Source organism: Bidens hawaiensis, unplaced genomic scaffold (assembly GCF_021521415.1).
Source record: "Bidens hawaiensis isolate Kalapana, Puna unplaced genomic scaffold, B.hawaiensis_p1.1 tig00047769_1, whole genome shotgun sequence".
NCBI lineage: Eukaryota > Viridiplantae > Streptophyta > Magnoliopsida > Asterales > Asteraceae > Bidens > Bidens hawaiensis.
Genome location: NW_027506059.1, coordinates 55656 through 74923, shown reverse-complemented (window position 1 = coordinate 74923; position 19268 = coordinate 55656). Strand labels below are relative to the sequence as shown.

General features: G+C 39.6%; 1 protein-coding gene and 3 pseudogenes across 1 annotated transcript; 3 read left to right on the top strand and 1 right to left on the bottom strand.

Moving 5' to 3' along the window:
* Positions 1-7125: 7125 nt before the first annotated feature.
* LOC143616540 (putative aspartic proteinase GIP2) lies at positions 7126-7897 on the bottom strand (annotated as a pseudogene).
* A 2159-nt stretch (positions 7898-10056) lies between these two features.
* On the top strand, positions 10057-11945 carry LOC143616545 (chitinase CLP-like; annotated as a pseudogene).
* Positions 11946-13230: 1285 nt separating this feature from the next.
* Positions 13231-15515, top strand: LOC143616546 (gamma conglutin 1-like). The gene has a single exon (XM_077089346.1). It carries the CDS (start codon positions 14075-14077, stop codon positions 15410-15412), a length of 1338 nt encoding a protein of 445 aa, XP_076945461.1. The 5' UTR covers positions 13231-14074; the 3' UTR covers positions 15413-15515.
* A 2014-nt stretch (positions 15516-17529) lies between these two features.
* LOC143616539 (chitinase CLP-like) lies at positions 17530-19146 on the top strand (annotated as a pseudogene).
* Positions 19147-19268: the final 122 nt, after the last annotated feature.

The window sequence follows — 19268 nt, the reverse complement described above, 5'->3', positions numbered from 1 at the left end:
GATTCCAATGAGGTGTATGTTCCACGGTGGAACGTCCTCCGGGGAACAACCCTTCGAACGGCTGTGGACTGCGTCGAGTGGGCGCGTCACGCAGCCCCAAGTGGTGCGTTGGGGGAAGCCATGTCTAGCTACCAGGAGGGTAGGCTGACGAATGAGCTTCGGATTCTCCTTGCCCGGATGCAGCCGCGCGTCGAGTTGCTTTGTCGTGAAAACGACAAGTTAAAGGTGGCGCGTAGCCAGGAAGTGGCTCAGGCGCGGGGTATCCGGGAGGAGAACAGGAGACTTGCCGCCATTGCTGCGGAGAAGGAAAAGGCCTTCAAGGCCCTCGAGGTTGAAGTTCAGGCCTGGCTCGAGGCCCGTTCCAAGGCTACCCAAGCTGTTAACGAACAGCTTAGGTTGGCTAAGGAAACTGCGCGGAACGCGACCGAGAGGGCCACCAGAGCTGAAGCCATTGCTGAGCCTTTGCGCGCTGAGAATGAGGAGCTTAAAGCCAAACTAGAGAGGCTTCAGCAGGCTCATGATGCTTTGGCTTTAGAAGATGCCAAAAAGCTCCAAGAGATCTTGGACCAGAGGGGTATGTTTGACCACACTGAGCGTAAGCTGAAGGGCGTTGAAGAGGCTGCTGCTAAGGAAGTGTTGCTTGCCAACCTTAACAAAAATGAAGCCGAACGCGCCCGTGACCAAGCTCAAGCTGCCCTCCAGGAAGCTCTGATCACCAAGGAATGGCTTCTACGAGAAGCGTTGTCGCAGGTATGCGTAGCTTCATAATATCTTTACGCTTTTCTTTATACTTAGAAAAGTTTTTGATACATATATTTTTTTTTGTAGGTTGTGCATCGGATCTTCTCGAACACATCTTATGATGATGCCATGAGCGCAGCCCTCAACGCTTCCCATGAGGATGGGGAAAAGGCTGGTTTCCTGCTTGGTCTGGGGTTTGTTGAGAAGGGCATCCCGCCTTCCAACTTCCCTCTTTATGATGTGGACACTAAAGCTGCTTACGACCAAGCAGTGAACCAGTATGCTGCCTTCCCGCATCCGGTGGTGGAGAAGGTGAACGAAATTGCAGCTGCTGATGATGGGCTAACTATTCTCAAGGCTTTCCTTGAACTGCCACAGCCAACTGATGGTGCGGGTTCAAGTGAGTTTGGAGTGAGTGGTCCTGAAGTTTGAACCTTGAGATCCCTTCCCACCGTTAGGATAGATTTACATTTCTGTAGGCGGGTAGATACCTGGCCATTCTTGTAATGCTTGATTTTTTTGTGAAATATAAATGTTTGTGCGGGTAGGACCGTCACTTTCACTTAATGGCTTGCTTTATAAACGTTGTATGACTTGCTCATGCATATTATAGTTTAATTTGGCACTTGTTTTGCCTCAAACAATATATGATTCGCTCATGCATACTTTAGTTTAACTTAGCAATTTTCCAAGTGTTTTGAATAAGTTAACCTTTCGATGCGTGGTTGTCAATAGGTTAGTGTTCAGTTTCCTCTATCATGATTGTGCGGGTAGGACCGTCACTTTCATTTAGTGGGATGACCAATCTTCACCTATAACTGACCTGCGTGAAGGTTTTCCTCATCTTTTCTTTAGAAATTTCTGCCGTTTCTTGTGTTTATGCGGGTTTTGCCGCCTTCCACACGCAACGACTTCCCCACTTATTTATGCGGTGAATACCGGCATATCAGTGTTTTAAATAAGTTAACCTTTTGACGTGCGGTTGTCAATAGGTTAATGTTCAGTTTCCTCTATCATGATTATGCGGGTAGGACCGTCACTTTCATTTAGTGGGATGACCAAACTTTACCTATAACTGACCTGCGTGAAGGTTTTCCTCATCTTTTCCTTAGAAATTTTTGCCGTTTTTTGTGTTTATGCGGGTTTCGCCGCCTTCCACACGCAACGACTTCCCCACTTATTTATGCGGTGAATACCGGCATATCAGTGTTTTGAATAAGTTAACCTTTCGACGCGCGGTTGTCAATAGGTTAATGTTCAGTTTCCTCTATCATGATTGTGCGGGTAGGACCGTCACTTTCATTTAGTGGGATGACCAAACTTCACCTATAACTGACCTGCGTGAAGGTTTTCCTCATCTTTTCCTTAGAATTTTTTGCCGTTTTTTGTGTTTATGCGGGTTTTGCCGCCTTCCACACGCAACGACTTTCCCACTTATTTATGCGGTGAATACCGGCATATCAGTGGTCAGATCAGAAGTATAAATGTAAGACCATCAGCGTCAATGTGATAAGGAGAATCATTTCCATTAGAAGTGGCTCTAGGCCTTTTCTTTACAAGTTTGGAATTGATCTACATGCAGCCTGTGTAATTGAGCTCCCTTCCATGTTCTTGGGATGGGGGTGTCATCGAGCCTTTCGAGCCAATATGCACCTGGTTCGGGATCTCGTTGTTTACGCAGTATGTAGTCTCCAACATTGAAGCTGCAGTTTCATTCGTGTTTTCCCTAACTGGGGTTCTACACGCATTAGCCTGCTTAGCGTCCATTACGCCACGAGGTGAGTGAGTTTCCCATTTCTGACGAATGCTTCGACGACGTCCTTCAAGGCTACGTATTCCTCCGTGGTGTGGCCTTTTGTCCTGTGGAAGTCACAGGATTTGCTTTGATCAGCCTTTGGACGCTGTCGGATTATTGGAGCCTCTGGCCATGGGAGTCTCTCGGTGGCAAATATCTCGGTGACGCTTTTGGTGAGTGGCGTCCATCTGGAGTTCCGGTTCGACGACTGCATGTTATCCTTTCCGCCTAACCGAGGGTGCGAGCCGGATGAGGTGTCAAAGTTTACCCTTGACTGCCAAATGCCTAGCTTCCTCTTTTTGATTAGTCGGGCGGTAAGGACATTGTTTTCTCTTGTTTTCTGGGTGTAGAGGTTTGTGCTCTGGGGAAGATCTCTACCCAGTTGCATTTCTGTTTCCGCGAAGCGTTTAGCTGCTGTCATGATGGCATCCCATGTGGATGGCATGCCATCTTTACCCGTTAAGGTGCGGATGAGCTCTGGGTCTTTTGTGCCCTGGATGAAAGCAGCGCGAACAAGATCTTCGCTAATACTACCCAGACTTAGCTTCTTTGAGTTGAAGCGAGTGATGAAGTCTAGCAAAGATTCATCTTCCTCTCGAATGCAATCGAGGATTGTCCATTGCTCTTCGGTATACTTTCTTTGTTGGCTGAAGTGTTGGCTAAACTTCTGTTGGAAGTCTGCCCAATCATAGATGTGGTGGACCGGTAGACGGTCAAACCACGCTCTAGCCGCTCCAACTAGCGTCATCTGGAACATATAACACCACGTGGGTTCCGTCCAATTGCTGACAGTTGCCCCCGCTATGAATCTGTTCAAATGATCGTCTGGGTCGGATATACCATCATAAGAGCCGATGTTGGGCATCTGCTTGGCACTCTTCAGGGCGATTGCTTCCGCAATGTCTCTTGCAAACTTGGACGTTCCCGCATTTGCAACAGTCGGTCTAAAAGCTTTGGAGAAGTCACGTGGGTTTCCCCCCGCGTCTTTTGGTTTGAAAGTTTCTCCCAAATTCCTTCTCGGTTGGAAGTCCGTGTCCTTACGCTTCCCTTTCGCCTTATGGCGAGGGTTTACGTCGGTGTCGGATTGTCCATTGCTCTTCGGTATACTTTCTTTGTTGGCTGAAGTGTTGGCTGAACTTTTGCTGGAAGTCTGCCCAATCGTAGATGTGGTGGACCGGTAGACGGTCGAACCACGCCCTGGCTGTCCCAACAAGCGTCATTTGGAACATGTAACACCACGTGGGTTCCGTCCAATTGCTGACGGTTGCCCCCGCTATGAATCTGTTCAAATGATCGTCTGGGTCAGATATACCATCATATGTGCCTATGTTGGACATTTGTTTGGCACTTTTCGGGGCAATTGCTTCCGCAATGTCCCTTGCAAATTTGGACGTTCCCGCATTTGCAACAGTTGGTCTGAAGGTTTTGGAGAAGTCACGTGGGTTTCCCCCCGCGTTCCTTGATTTGAAGGTTTCTCCAAAATTCCTTCTTGGTTGGAAGTCCGTTTCCTTGCGCTTCCCTTTCGCCCTATGACGAGGGTTTGCGTCACTGTCGGACTCCTCCCAATCATCATCCAAGTACTCGCACTCATTGCTCATGTTGAGCTGTTGTCGAGTGCTTCCGAATTCGTCAGTCTGTTGGAGTGAACGTAAGCGTTCATCCAACTCAGCTTGGAATTCCTTCTGACGTGCTTCCGCCCTCGCTTTAACTTGATCAAGTGTTTGGCGGGGGAGCCTCGTCTGTTGTCTCTCCACCTGGGTATCAATGAATCCCAGGGGAGGATTGTTTACTGCACTTGCCCCGGCTTGGGTAACCGGGGTAGTGTTCGTAAAATTTGTGTACTAGCTGGTGTTCCCCCCAGTAGCTGGGGTTTTGGTTACCGGGGTTTCTTGATCACTCGCTGACCTTGGCACCGGAGTAACCTTAACCATCTTTCCAGAGGTTTTGAAAAAACTGAAAATTAGTTCTAGCTTTTATGCACGGATGGCGCCAATGAAGAAACACTAAGTGACCCCGGCAGATTACGGATAATCTGGGGGTTAAGTAGATGTTTCCCACGAGGGTTAGGTCCGGCAAAGATGGTTATTCTACTGATGACCTGCAAAACAGACACCGTGAGCTCGTCACTGAGAAGGGGGGGGGGTACCTCCTTGTGACCACCCTCCGGCGTGAGAATCAGACTAGATTGCTCTGAATATAAGTGTATATTAAGAGAAATAGCTAGATAAGATAGTATCAGATGATATATGAAAGTATATGATGATGATACCGTTCCAAGGTGTTGGAGTATTTATAGCAGAAGGTAGGTTTCCAAGCAGGTACAGCCAGCTGTATAATATTCCTTTTCTACCAACTGTGGGCTACGCACGTGCCATGCTGTTGGTTGGTGGGTAGGCAGCGGCTGATAGTGACATGGCCAGCTGTGTACTATTCCTTTTCCACCAACTGCAGGCTATGCACGTGCCACGACAAGGGTTGTTGAGTAGGCAGCGGCTGATAGTGACATTAAGTACTAGAGCGTGCTCCTCGTCGTACTGTTGTCAGTGAGCTGTCACTGCTTTGGTCAGATCTTGTCCATACCTTGGCAGGTATAGTACAAAAGATCCTCCAGAAGCGTACGGACTGGCTCATTTGGGCGGGAGTATTCCCGGCTTGCTCATTCCTTCTTCAGGTGACATTACTGAATTATTGAGAGTTAGTGCCTTGTGCGTGTAGCCTTACTATTAGTGCGGGTAGCCTCCGCTGATGGCTTGTATCCGCAGCTGCGGGAACAGGCGGGGTACTTCACCATTGGGAGGCTTTTCTTGCGGGAACAGCTGGCGTATGCGCGTAAGGTCTTCATCTCTCTGAGCATGGTGGGTCCTGCGGATCCAGTTGGTCTTTGCGCAGACGTCCTCTTCAAGGTGAGTCTTGCGGGTCAAACTGGGCTCTGCTGGGACCTACATCTAGAAAAAAATTTCTAGATCCACCACTGCCCCTGATGCAAATCTTTTAGCTCTATTGGGCGGCATATTAACATGTGAACTACATATTTGATACATTATAAAATCTATGAGCATGACTTTAAAATCAACCCTTGTTGACAATATTGGAAAGATATTGCAGTGATTTTCTTGGAAGGTGTAAGGTCCCGTTTTGTATGTTAGTCTTTTGTAATTACTTGATCTATTCACGATGTAAACTAGTTAGCTTGTCGGTTTCTTTATTGTATGTTTGGGCCCGAGGCCTTGTAAACAATAGCCCATTGGGCCGTAATAATATATGTGGGCATGACATGTCTTCACCTATAAAAGGTGAAGCATGCTCATGCAAAACCAACCTTTTTGAAAATCTTATTCTCTCACCTACTACTCTTTTCTCCCTCTCAACCTTTCCTCTTCGGGTAATAACCAAACCAAACATGATCCGAGATCTCAGTTCTCAACTAGTGATTTCCGCTAGCTAGTTGTGAGATTGATCCAAGAACACTAGTTGTTTGTTGTTTGACCCGTCCATAGGACCTAAATAAGGTATATTTTACGGATCATAATCACAATTTAGGTATTTATTCATTAATGTTAAATATATTTCAGTGTAATACTTGAGGCTCAGATCCCAGCTATGGCTGCAACATAGGTTGCCATGCCTAATAGCCGGAGTGTCATCATAGCCAAAACTGAAGATTTACCAAAATCAGTTACTACAATTTTGTTATTACACAGCAATTTCAATATAACTAACGCCTTGTTTTTGAGTTTTTTAACCAAGGAAAGAAAAGAAAATGAGAGGGAAGGATAAGAAAGGGAAGGGAAGGGAAGGGAAATTTTTTTAATTAGGTGTTCTTGAGTTGGAAGGAAATTAAAGGAAATGAAAGGATAACTATGTTAAAAAATAGTTATCCTTAGTAATCATCCCATTTTTTGGAGGATAACTTATTGGGAAAATACATTAATTTAATCATTCCTAACTCCTCCTACTCCTTTTCTTTCCATTATAAAAAAAACTCAAGAACACCCATTTTTTAACTATCCTTAGTTTTCCTTTCCTTTCCCTCATTTAAAAAAACTCAAGAACAGAGCGTAAAGGCTACTGAAAACCAACCATTAGGTGAAATTAAACAACATTAGCAATCTTTGAGAGTTCACACAAAGAGAACGAAGCAGCAATGAGTCTGCATAAAGCGTAAAATAGCAATCAATATATGCATAAACGTGAAGTCAAACTGGATTTTGAATGCTAATCGAGTGTAACGACCCGAGGCTCAGATCTTCGCCATAGCCACAACATAGGTTGCCATGCCAAATAGCGGGGCGTCAACATAGCCTAGACTAAAGATTTAAGCGAGAAACCAAGAACAACATAAGGCAGTAGCCACTTCCGTCACAACTGCAAAACAAGATTAAGTTGGGCTTCTAGTAATAGGATGAGCCTCTATACAAAGCACAATTTTTTTTATACCAATAAATTAAGAGAGAGAACAAATATAAAAAAGAAAATGGAAAATTCAATTAACGGGGTCTTTATTTCTTAATTTCACATATATCTAAACATGAAATCTTTATTCAGAATGCATATCGACTGTTCGTTGAGCAATACATCACATTACAACTTTACGGGTTGTTGGTAGGAGTAAAGTTCAAGTTTGCACAAGAAGTTTTCTTGCGTAGCAATGATGAACTGAACCCAAGAGTCGAATTCTGTAAATTAAATTCTAGAAAGTTGTCCTCGAACTGAAACGCCCCGATAACAATTGCAGGTTCACTTGTTGCACCACCATCAACAAACGCTAGACACGCCACCTTTTTTGTTATTTTCTTAATGGATTAGCGGTGGATACAGTCCACTTCTTCCCATCTGGGAGGATGAAATCGATATTAGGAACTTTCAACCCGATGGTGGAGGTGCTGAAACAAAGGCCAAAGGGCGCGACTGGCTTTGCAGGATGGAGTCGTTTTGTAACCATTGAAAACCTTCTAACGACACCGTTATAAATACCTGTTCTAAGAGTGGTGTAAGGGTCAATTGTACTAAGCTTGGTAGTAGTATTCGTCGGAACATTGATAGATCTATTTTTAATGACAATGCTATTGACACTGATAAAGTATCCAAAAGAATTTTGATGCTTTAACAACGGAGTATAAGAAAGATAACTTCTTATATCGACCTTTGATTGGGGAAGAAGGTAATAAGGACCATTCCGAAGAATAAAACCCCTCGGGTAGAAGACTTACTAGGAATGCATAATGCTAATGTTTGTTGAGAAAAGTAAGCTGGCAAGGTGTAAGGCGATGAAGAAAATGCCATGACGCCTGAAACATTTGCTGGAAACGATGTAAATAATGAAGGAGTAGCACATGCCGCATTAGGGTTTACACCAACCATTCTACCATCACTTGTGTACAATGTGAAATGGTCATAATTGAGAATGACTTGGTCACATGAACTAGTCACAGGTTCCACCACGTGGATAGGGCATGTAAAGCCCCAATCAAGCACTCCAGAGCAAGAAGGATTCTTATAAGAGTAAGTATAAGTTCGAACATCTTCACACTGGTAAGCTACATATGAAACCGGAGTTGTGCAAACCGTGTTGGAAGGGCAATCGGTTAAATATCTATTCCATTGCACGATGCAGTTGTACCAAATGAAGGGAGCATCGATATCTATAAGGAAGTTTGCAGGCGCCAATGTTGTTGTGATCTTGACACTATACAGAGGCTTAGCAACATCAGTGTGCTTGTTTAATAGGAGCTACTATGGAAGTGTATGGTTGAGCATGAGCAATAATAGCTACATGTTCAAGAGAGATAAAGGCTAGAACGATAACGAGTAATTGTAGAAGCAAATACATTTTGTATGTTTGTATATATGTTCTATTTCTAGGCTGTGGTTTTGGAAAGAGCTAGAAAACATATTTATATAGGCATGTCATATATGGGCGTAATTTTTTTATTCTCAATTTTAAAAGGCAATTTGTAATCGGAGCACATAGAATTGTTTGCCAATATTTGTTCTTTTATTTTTTTTTGTGTTCATACTTTAGTATACACTTTACGTGTCCAAGGCATAGAGTACATGATGGTATGATACAACCTTGCAAGTTGCAATGTGAGCATTTGATATACTTTTTGGGTTATATAACCATCACTTTATAAGAATAAGTCACAGACCCCTGGAACATGACACAACCTTGCAATGTAAGCTTTTGAACATGGCCCAAGCGGCGGCGTTGTGAGGGGGAGAGAAAGAAAGATTTTACAAAAGAGCAAAATGAAAATGAGCGGCCAATTCGACAATTGGCGTATAGTTTCCTAAGAAACTAACGCACGCCATGCCTTCTGTAACACATGTAACACAGAATGTCCATATGATGATGATCATCATCGTTATGACACACATGTCCGTGTACCTAGCGCTAGCCATTGAGGCAAGCCTAACATGTTTAGTTTTTGATTCATTTTTTTTACATATTTAACATACACGTGTCATAAATTTACAGGAGTACGTATTGTTCGTAAGGTTGGTTAAGTCTTTTCTAAGTCTATAAATGTGACGTAGAGATTTAGGGAATAATAGAATATGTATGCATTAAGTCCTCCACTTATTTTAGTGGCGTTCATGTTTGGTATACTATGAAGAATCCTAACATAGTTTGTGTAGTATACACGTAGTGCTGTATATTGTCTGGTAGACTTGTAGTTGTAGATACTAGATACATATGGTATCTAGTTAATGAGTGATACATTGTTAGTCTTGGCATGTGTTCAAACAAAAAGTCGGGTTGACTATATCAACGGTCAAAAAGACAAACCAAGAGTGTTAAGTTACTTATAACAAGAATACTTAGACATGCTACAATGTTTCAGTTTGAACAAGAGCTTATCTCGTTTCAAGCTCTATCTCTAAAAGTCTGAATTTGATTTGTGAAAAATTTTACAAGCTCAAATAGGCTAAAGTCGGTATTTTTATAAACAAGATATTTAGATATATATGGGGAAGGACCAAATAAAAAATTCATTTTGCCTAAGAAGTGTAAGAAGTATTAGAAAAATGATACGTGACAACTCTAACGAGCTCCCATTGAACTTGAATCTAGTGGCACGTTGGAACTGTACGTGAAACCGGTGAGGGTGAATGCTGGTAGCAAAACTATATATATATAGTCGTTTTCTAGCCGTTTAGGAGATTCTTTTAAAGAAAGTATTAACTCTATTTTTACACTAAATTGACATGCATATTCAACTCTTTTACGTTACAAATATATTTAAACTTTCATCAACTCTTCTACTCATACTGGAATCGTGAAGAATGAATTCGCTATCAATCGAAGAAAATATGTGGCATTTTATATATATCTTTTTATGTACTTAGACCACATTAATGTCACCGGTTTAACGCGCATAACAAAGAACAACGCGTGAGCTTAACATCTAGTTTTAACTTAACATTAAACATCTTGTACTTTAAAGTATAATCAACCACTAATAAATTGCATATGGGCTAACATGGCTTGAATTATCAATTAGAGAGCAATTGAGCCTACACCGGTATAATCCATTATGCATTCTAGAATTGTGAAACATAGTACCTAGATTATAAATGCAGTTTTGTGATGTAGAAGCAATGTCAAATGGGGTGCTATCGAAGTTAAAAAGGAGCTGTGGTGGAGTGTGGAATATTATATTATAATAATTCACAATTAAGGTTGACATTTGGGTATAATGTTTATAGTTCACATTTGGAACATGGTGTATATTAATTATACATGTAGTTGACATGCTTGATTACTTAACAATCTTAATAAAGTTACTGAAGTTTATGCCTTGGACACGTAAAGTGTCCCACTTAGTTAATTTGACCAATTCTTGATCTTGCTTCTCGTTACAAATGGCTTTTCAAATTGGTTCTTTGAGTCCTTGACATACCTATATAAATCTATTGGATGGATATATCATATATGCTCATTCAAATCTACAGTTTTTAAAATAAACATACATACATACAAAAATGTATTTGCCTCTAAAACTTCTTGTTATAATTCTAGCTTTCATCTTCAATCAACATGAAGCAATCGCTGCGTACGTACCACCATACACTTCCATAGTAGTTCCAGTTAACAAACATATTGATGCTGCTAAGCCTCTCTATAGTGTTCAGATCATGACAGCCTATGTAAACATGCAATACTTGCATGAAAACTTTCTTATAGATATTGATGCTCCCTTCATATGGCACAACTGCATCGTGCAATGGAACATATATCCAGGCAGTTGCCCTAGCAACACGCTTTGTACATCTCCTGTTTCTTGCGAAGAATATGAATGCACAGATGTTCGAACTTCTTACTCTTATAAGAATCCTTCTTGCCATCCAGAAACCAATAGTTCGACGTTACCTGATTGGGGATTCTGTACATGCCCGGTCAATGTGGTAAACCCCTTGACCGGTTCATGTAGCCAAGCCCTTCTCAATTATGACGAATTCACAGTCAACACAAGTGATGGTAGAAACGCTTTTGATGGCTTTTATGGTGCATACCCTAATGCGGCATATGCTCCTTCTTCATCGTTTGCGTCACTTCCTGCAAACGTTTCTGGTATCATGGCATTTTCTACCTCGCCTTACGCCTTCCCAAGATACTTATATGAACCTCTTAAAAAACATTAGCTCTATGTCTTCCAAGCAAGCTGTCTGCCCCTGGGGTTCTGTTCTTTGGAACCGGTCCTTATTACTTTCTTACCCAATCAAATGTCGATGTAAGGAGCTATCTTTCGTATACTCCGTTGTTAAAGCATCAAGATTCTTTTGGATACTTTATTAGTGTCAATAGCATTGTAATTAAAAGGAGAACTATCAACGTTCCCGCGAATACCACCACCAGGCTTAGTACAATTGACCCTTACACCACTCTTAGAACAGATAGTTATAGCGGTGTGGTTAGAAGGTTTTCAATGGTTACAAAACGATTGCCTCCTGCAAAGCCTGTCGCACCCTTCGGCCTTTGTTACAATTCCTCCACCACTAGTTTAAGAGTTCCCGATATCGATTTCAGCCTCCCAGATGGGAAGAAGTGGACCGTATCTACAGCTAACTCCATTAAGCAAGTAACAAACGAGGTGGTGTGTCTGGCATTTGTTGATGGTGGTGCAATGAGTGAACCTGCAATCGTGATTGGGACGTTTCAGTTCGAGGACAACTTTCTAGAATTTAATTTAGAGAATTCTACTCTTGGGTTCAGTTCATCATTGCTACGTAAACAAACTTCTTGTGCAAACTTCAATTTTACGCTTATCCACGGTCCTTAAGCTAAAACGAATTGTATAGCTAAACAGTCGACATGCTTTATGAATAAAGATTTCTTGTTTAGATATATGTGAATTCAAGAAATATATAAGCCTCTAATCATGATGTCTCCATGTAAATCATATTAGGTTAGTAACTCGTGTATTAAATGAGTTGAATACATGAACTATTAGATTAAATAAATAGTAATCAAGATTCAAATTATACCGGTGTTTTAACAAACGGATGATTCGCAACTTCATCGTGTAGACATCGTTTAAAAACAAATCAAACGTAACCTGCTTCTCATGAAACTTAGAAAAACGAAAACATTAATCTTATCTTGTGGTTAGAAACAAAAATATCCCCATCTGCTCATTGGGTTCAAGCAGGTCAACAACACTCCAACCACAAGTGACCAAGAACTCACTAAAAACTAACGAGCAACAATGCCCATACAATTTGGGAAAGATAATAGGATTTATATGAAATTACCTCAACTGCTATATAAGAAATTTGGCATGAACACCAGGAACACCATCTTCCTATTTACCAAATTGAATGTTATGTCATTTCTCTGTATACAATCCAAAACCTTGTTGTCTTCCTCCATATGCTTGTGGAGAATTGCATGATTCAGAACATTTCTCAAAAAATACCAAACACGACGAAACACATTGCATGATTCAGAACAAAAGTGTGTCAAAAAAAATAAAAAACTCACTCCGACTGAAACAGTGACTGTTTTCAGATATTGATAACATCAAATCCACAACCGCAACCAAACACATCAAATCCCATCCATAGCAATGATAAGTTGATAACAGCAAATCAAAAGATTAAAATCATAACAGACCTGATTTAGCTTTTAACAAAAGCTCCATATACATTCAATTTTAACTTTTCTTAATTAACTTAAGTCCTAACAGCTGAAAAAAATTGGTTAAAGTAATATCTTCAAGGAACGGGAAATATCATTCGTAAACTTTGTGGTGGATCTAGAACAAAAATTCAGGGGTATCCCAAAAGCTTTTTTGAACCTAGGGGCATCGCAGGTGTATCTGAATACATGAAACAGAGAAGGGTTTTCTTTCTTTTTTCTTTTTGCACTTCGTCGTGAAAGTTGAGGGTATCTAATTACTAATGAGTGATACATGGCTAATCTCAGCATGTGTTCGAATGAATAGTCAAGTTGACTATTTCAACGGTCAAAAAGTTCGAGCTTGAGTGTTCATGTGATCCAACACAAACTTATTAATTTGTCCATATGGATGAATTAAGGAAGCTAATAATCTAGAAAATTATACTTCTTTAATTGAAGAGTAGATTTTCGGTTTGGCTTGAGCCGGTTTTATCGATTTTCGGTTTTCCTAATATGATGTAATTGAATTAGTATATAGTTTATATAAAATTGGTTGTGACCAAACCATTTTAGATTAATTAAAAAAGAAATTTCGATGAAAATAGGTTAAGATCCGTTAAAGAGTTGAAAATGTACATTAAAATTTGTTAATCAGACTTTACATGTCGATATGAGATCATATAGATAAATAGATTGAGAATTGACCGATCAGAGTGAAATTTGTGCATTAAGCATGTATGAATTCTTATATTTAAGGATTTTGTCGATTATATGAATTCTAGTTATTATACTTTTATAAATGTTAAACTAGTTTATGTTAGGGATATTTATGGATAGCAAGATTTTTGTGGTCCGGTCATTGTGACCTACACATATATAATTCATTTATATAGACAACAAGATTAGAGTAAACTAGTGAACGAGTTGGGCCCGTCTGCCCTATCCCGCGCCTCTTGTCTAGGACCTGCTGTCCCAAGTGCAGCATAAGCCAACACATCCAACAATTTACGTAGGTGAGTACGATTATGCTCGATATATGAAGCTCTAACTCGTTTATTAATTATTAACTATCAATTTAGATTCGAGCTTGGGTTTGAGATTGGATAAGATCACCTCGATTCAAATTTTAAAGAGTAGATCTGAAGTGAAACATTAGCACTCAAACACTTTGGCTTGTTTACACTCATGGTAGCAATGGATACTGCAACTTGTGCCTATGGCCATGTTTGTAAGCTTATACCGCAAGATTATGACATGTTCCATGGGTTGATGTCTTTTTATAACAAATTCATGGTTATATGACCTCAAAAGGTAAGTTTAACATCAAATAATATTGTACTCTATGCCTTGGACACGTAAAGTGTCCCACTTAATTTGACCATATCTTCACATACCTATATATATATGTTGGATATATGCTCTTTCCAAAAGTAGAATCATACAAAATGCATTTGCTTTTACAACTACTTGTTATAGTTCTAGCTTTCATCTCTCTTGAACATGAAGCTATTACTACTCATGCTCAACCATACACTTCTGTAGTTGCTCCGGTTTTCAAACATACCGATGCTGCTAAGCCTCTTTACAGTGTCCAGGTCCTGATGTCACCCGATCATACCAACCAACTCTCGCATGAAAACTTAATTATAGACTTCGATGCTCCCTTCATATGGCACAAGTGCATCGTGCATTTTGATACATATTTTACCCATTGTCCTTCCAACGAGATTTGCACAGATCCCGTTTCTTGTGAAGACTATCAGTGCACAGATGTTCGAACTCTTTACTCTTATAAGAATCCTACTTGCCAGCCAGAAACCAACAGCTCAACATTACCTTATTGGGGATATTGTACATGCCCGGTCAATGTGGTTAACCCTGTGACCGGTTCATGTAGCCAAGGCGATCTCAATAACGACGCTTTCACACTAAGCACAAGTGACGGTAGAATTGTTGGTGTAGATTTTTTTAATTTATATTATGGCGCATACCCTAACGCGGTATGTGTTCATTCTTCATCATTAGAGTCCTTTCCTGCTAATGTTTCTGGTGTCATGGCGTTTTCTACCTCAAATTATGCCCTCCCAATAAACTTGTTGGGACCTCTTAAAAATACGTTAGCGCTGTGTTTTCCAAGCAAGCCGTCTGCCCCCGGGGTTCTGTTCTTTGGAACTGGTCCTTATTACCTTCTTCCTCAATCAAACGTCGATGTAAGAAGCTATCTTTCTTATACTCCGTTACTAAAACAACAAGATTCTTTTGGATACTTTATCAGTGTCATTAGCATTGTAATAAAAAAGAGATCTATCGATATTCCAGCAAACACCACTACCAAGCTTAGTACAATTGACCCTTACACCACTCTTAGAACAGACATTTATAACGGTGTGGTTAGGAGGCTTTCCAAGGTTACAAAACGATTACGTCCTGCAAAGCCAGTCGCTCCATTTGGCCTTTGTTTCAGCACCTCCACCACTGGTTTAAAGGTTCCTGATATCGATTTCAACCTCCCGGATGGGAAGAAGTGGACTGTTTCCACATCAAACTCTATCAAGCAGATAACAAATGATGTGGCGTGTCTGGCGTTTGTTGACGGTGGTGCAACAAGTGAACATCCAATTGTTATTGGGACGTTTCAGTTTGAAGACAACTTTCTAGAATTTGATGTACAGAATTCAACTTTTGGGTTCAGTTCATCATTGCTAAGCAAGAAGACTTCTTGCGCAAACTTCAACTTCACCAACAGCCCGTAAACCGATAATGAAATGTATTGTTCAATGCTTGATCTGCTTTCCGAATAAAGAGTTTATGTTAAATATATGTGAATTGAAGAAATAACATGTTTTTATTTTATTTTATTTTTTCTTCTCTCATTTGTTCTATATATTGATTAGTTAGTTAGTATGAAGTAAACATGTTACATTTTTCATAAACACATATCAAACATGTTATATTTTATACGAACACATATGAAGCATATCACACAGAATTAGAAAACATGGTTTAATATTAAAACATAACGGTATATAGACGATAATGGTACAGGACCCAAAACAACACTGATCAATCAACCAAACAACTGGAACATGATTTACATGAGTTCAGTAATTATCATCATCATACTCAGTAAATCTCACCAATAGCAAAGCTATGATAGAGTCTGAGGAGGGTAAGATGTAAACAGTCTTACCTCTACCCCTCAGGAATAGAGAGGCTGCTTCCGGTGATACCCCGACTCAATAGTAGTTTTGCATCAAACCTTGGACATAAAGACACATAACACCCAACCATTGGGATACCTGCTGATTGGTGCATGTACCTTTGTCTTTCGGCAATTAGTGCCACCACATGATGCCTGATTAACATTCCACCACTTTGAACGTTATTTTCACAAAATTAGTAAAATAACGTCAAACTTAGCGCAGTTTTACTTTTGCCCACCCGAGGGCCCATACATATATACATTATATGCGCGCACCGCAAACTCATATATACATTATATGAGTTTAGTAAAATTTTCTTATTTAATACGATCAATTCGAAATGAACATACATATACATGGAGATTGGATATATATATTTTCCTTATATTATAAAGCAAGTCATTTTCAGATCCAGCCACATCTTGTGCGGGTTTTCTACTAGTAGAGAATAATACAATATAGAAGATTAAATGAATTTACCTTTTCCAAGGCGTGTTCCTTGTGTGTCTTCACCATGAATCCATGATGTAGTTCTTGAAGAAATCACCAAAGAAACTAGAGAGAAACCAGAAGAGCCATACAGAGAAACTAGACAGATAAACTAGACGAATTTCATATTTCATTCATAATTTAAGACAAGAACTTCATGGCTAATTATATAGCCTACAACTAGACCAAAGAATCGATTGTTAAAAGACCCACTACCACCACTAGCCCACTAACACACTATATTATGACTAAATTAAGAGACATGAAATAAAAGACAAACCAAATACTAAACACAATAAGAAAGACATAATTGGTTGACCCACATAACTATTATCACGCACATTATGATCATGCATAACTCAATAAAATGCAGAAGGAAAAATAAATATAATATAAAGTTTAGAGGATAGTAGAACAAGTTGAAAATTTTAAATAAATAAATAAATTTAGAAAAGACTTATATAATGTTTATAAAATAATTTCATATAACGTTTGTAAACGAGAAAATATATTATGAAGGAAATTTTATTTTTTTGGATCTCGTAGAATTCTTTGGTAATTTTTTCTTTTAAAAGAAATTATTATTTATTTTTAGATTTTGTTTGATATGTCGGTATTATTATATAAAATTCTTTTTTGTTTCATGGTTCATCGGTAATCCCTCGATAATCCCTTATTTTTGTTTTTAATTTCATGGTTTTATCGGTAATCTATTGGTAACCATCAATAAAGTTTTCGGTCTAGTAATAATCCATTCGTGATTACTAAGGAGTCGATGCAACAATCGTTTGACTGGAGCGGGTGTCTTCGATTATTATTATTCCTATTATGCGGAGTTGACTATATAATTTGAGTTGTTTAAACTTTAAACCCATACTACGTACTATACTAGCAAAGGATACATAGAACTATTTACTCAACTTGTTTATATGGCCATGCTCAAAAGCTTATTGCGCAAGATTGTGTCATGTTCCATGCGGTGATGGGTCGATACCTAGAATAATTTAATCAACTGGTGCAAGTGGCCATGTTCGAAATTTTACATAACAAGAATTTGTCATGTTCCATGGGTCGATGACCTTTTCTGGTAAACTCATGGTCGATACCTAGAATAATTTAATCAACTGGTGCAAGTGGCCATGTTCGAAATTTTACATAACAAGAATTTGTCATGTTCCATGGGTCGATGACCTTTTCTGGTAAACTCATGGTTATATGACTCAAGCTAATCAAACAAAAAACTGTTCTTTCAATAACTTTAAAATTAAAATTAATGTACTTTATGCCTTGGACACGTAAAGCGTCCCACTTAATTTGACCACAACTTGGACACTAATAACTAATGTACTCTTATGACTATTCTTTGTTCAAACTGTAAACCAGGTAATCAAATTTCTTTTCTGCTTCCAAAAATAATGAAAATATAAAACTATAAACATAGCAAAGTAAAGTTTAAGGTTTATTGACATGCCTATATAGACCTGATGAATGCTCTTTCCTAAACTATAAAGTCGAGAAACAGAACATACAAAATGTATTTGATTCTACAACTACTCATTATCGTTCTAGCCTTCGTCTCATTTGAACATGAAGCGACTACTTATGCTCAATCATACACTTCCGTGGTAGCTCCGGTTCACAAACATGTCGATGCTACTAAACCTCTCTATAGTGTTCAAATTACAACGTTTCCTGTAAACGTGCCAGACCCTCGTGAAAACTTCCTTATAGACATCGATGCTCCCCTCATATGGCACGAATGCATCGTGCAATGGAACATGCATCCCGGTAGCTGCCCTTCCGAAAACGCTGCACATCTTGTGTATCGTGCGAAGAATATGAATGCACACATGTTCGAACTTCTTACACTTATAAGGATCCTTCTTGCCTGCCAGAAACCAATATCAGCACTACGATGCCTGGTAATTGGATATACTGTACATGCCCGGTCAACGTGGTTAACCCTGTGACTGGTTCGTGCGGCCAAGCCCTTCTCAACTACGACGAATTCTATTTGAACACAAGTGATGGTAGAAATGTTTTTACCATCAACATTTGCGTCATTTCCTGCAAATGTTACTGGTGTTATGGGATTTTCTTCCTCGCCATACACTCTCCCGTTCAACATGTATTACCTTGTTAGAAATACATTTGCTCTTTGTCTTCCGAGCAAGCCATCTGCCACTGGGGTTCTATTCTTTGGACATGGTCCTTATTATCTTCTTCCCCAATCTAATGTCGATGTAAGGAGTTATCTTTCTTATACTCCATTGTTAAAGCATCCAGATTCTTTTGGATATTATATCAGTGTCAATAGCATTGTAATTAAAAAAAGATCTATCGACGTCCCCGTGAATACCACTACGAATCTTAGTTCAATTGACCCTTACACCACTCTTAGAACAGATATTTATAATCGTGTGGTTAGGAGGTTTTCCATGGTTACAAAACGATTACGTCCTACAAAGCCAGTCGCACCCTTCAGCCTTTGTTACAATACCTCCACCTCTGGTTTAAAAGTTCCTGATATCGATTTTAGCCTCCCGGATGGGAAGAAGTGGACTGTATCCACAACTAACTCTATTAAGCAAGTAACAAGCGATGTGGCGTGTTTGGCATTTGTTAATGGTGGTGCAATGAGTGAACATCCAATCGTGATTGGGACTTTTCAGTTCGAGGACAACTTTCTTGAATTTGATCTTGAGAATTCAACTTTTGGGTTCAGTTCATCGTTGCTACGTAAGCAGACTTCTTGTGCAAACTTCAACTTGACGCTTATCAATAGCCCTTCGTAAAGCTAAGATGAAATCTATTGCTCAATAGCAATATGCTATTCGAATAAGGATTTCTTGTTTACATGTGATGTCTATGAATTGAATAACACCCTGTAACATCCTAAATATTATAATGTTAAATA

Bases quoted from the DNA above. Each gene is read 5' to 3' on its own strand.
- LOC143616546 (XM_077089346.1), top strand. From the start codon at position 14,075: ATGCTCTTTCCAAAAGTAGAATCATACAAAATGCATTTGCTTTTACAA.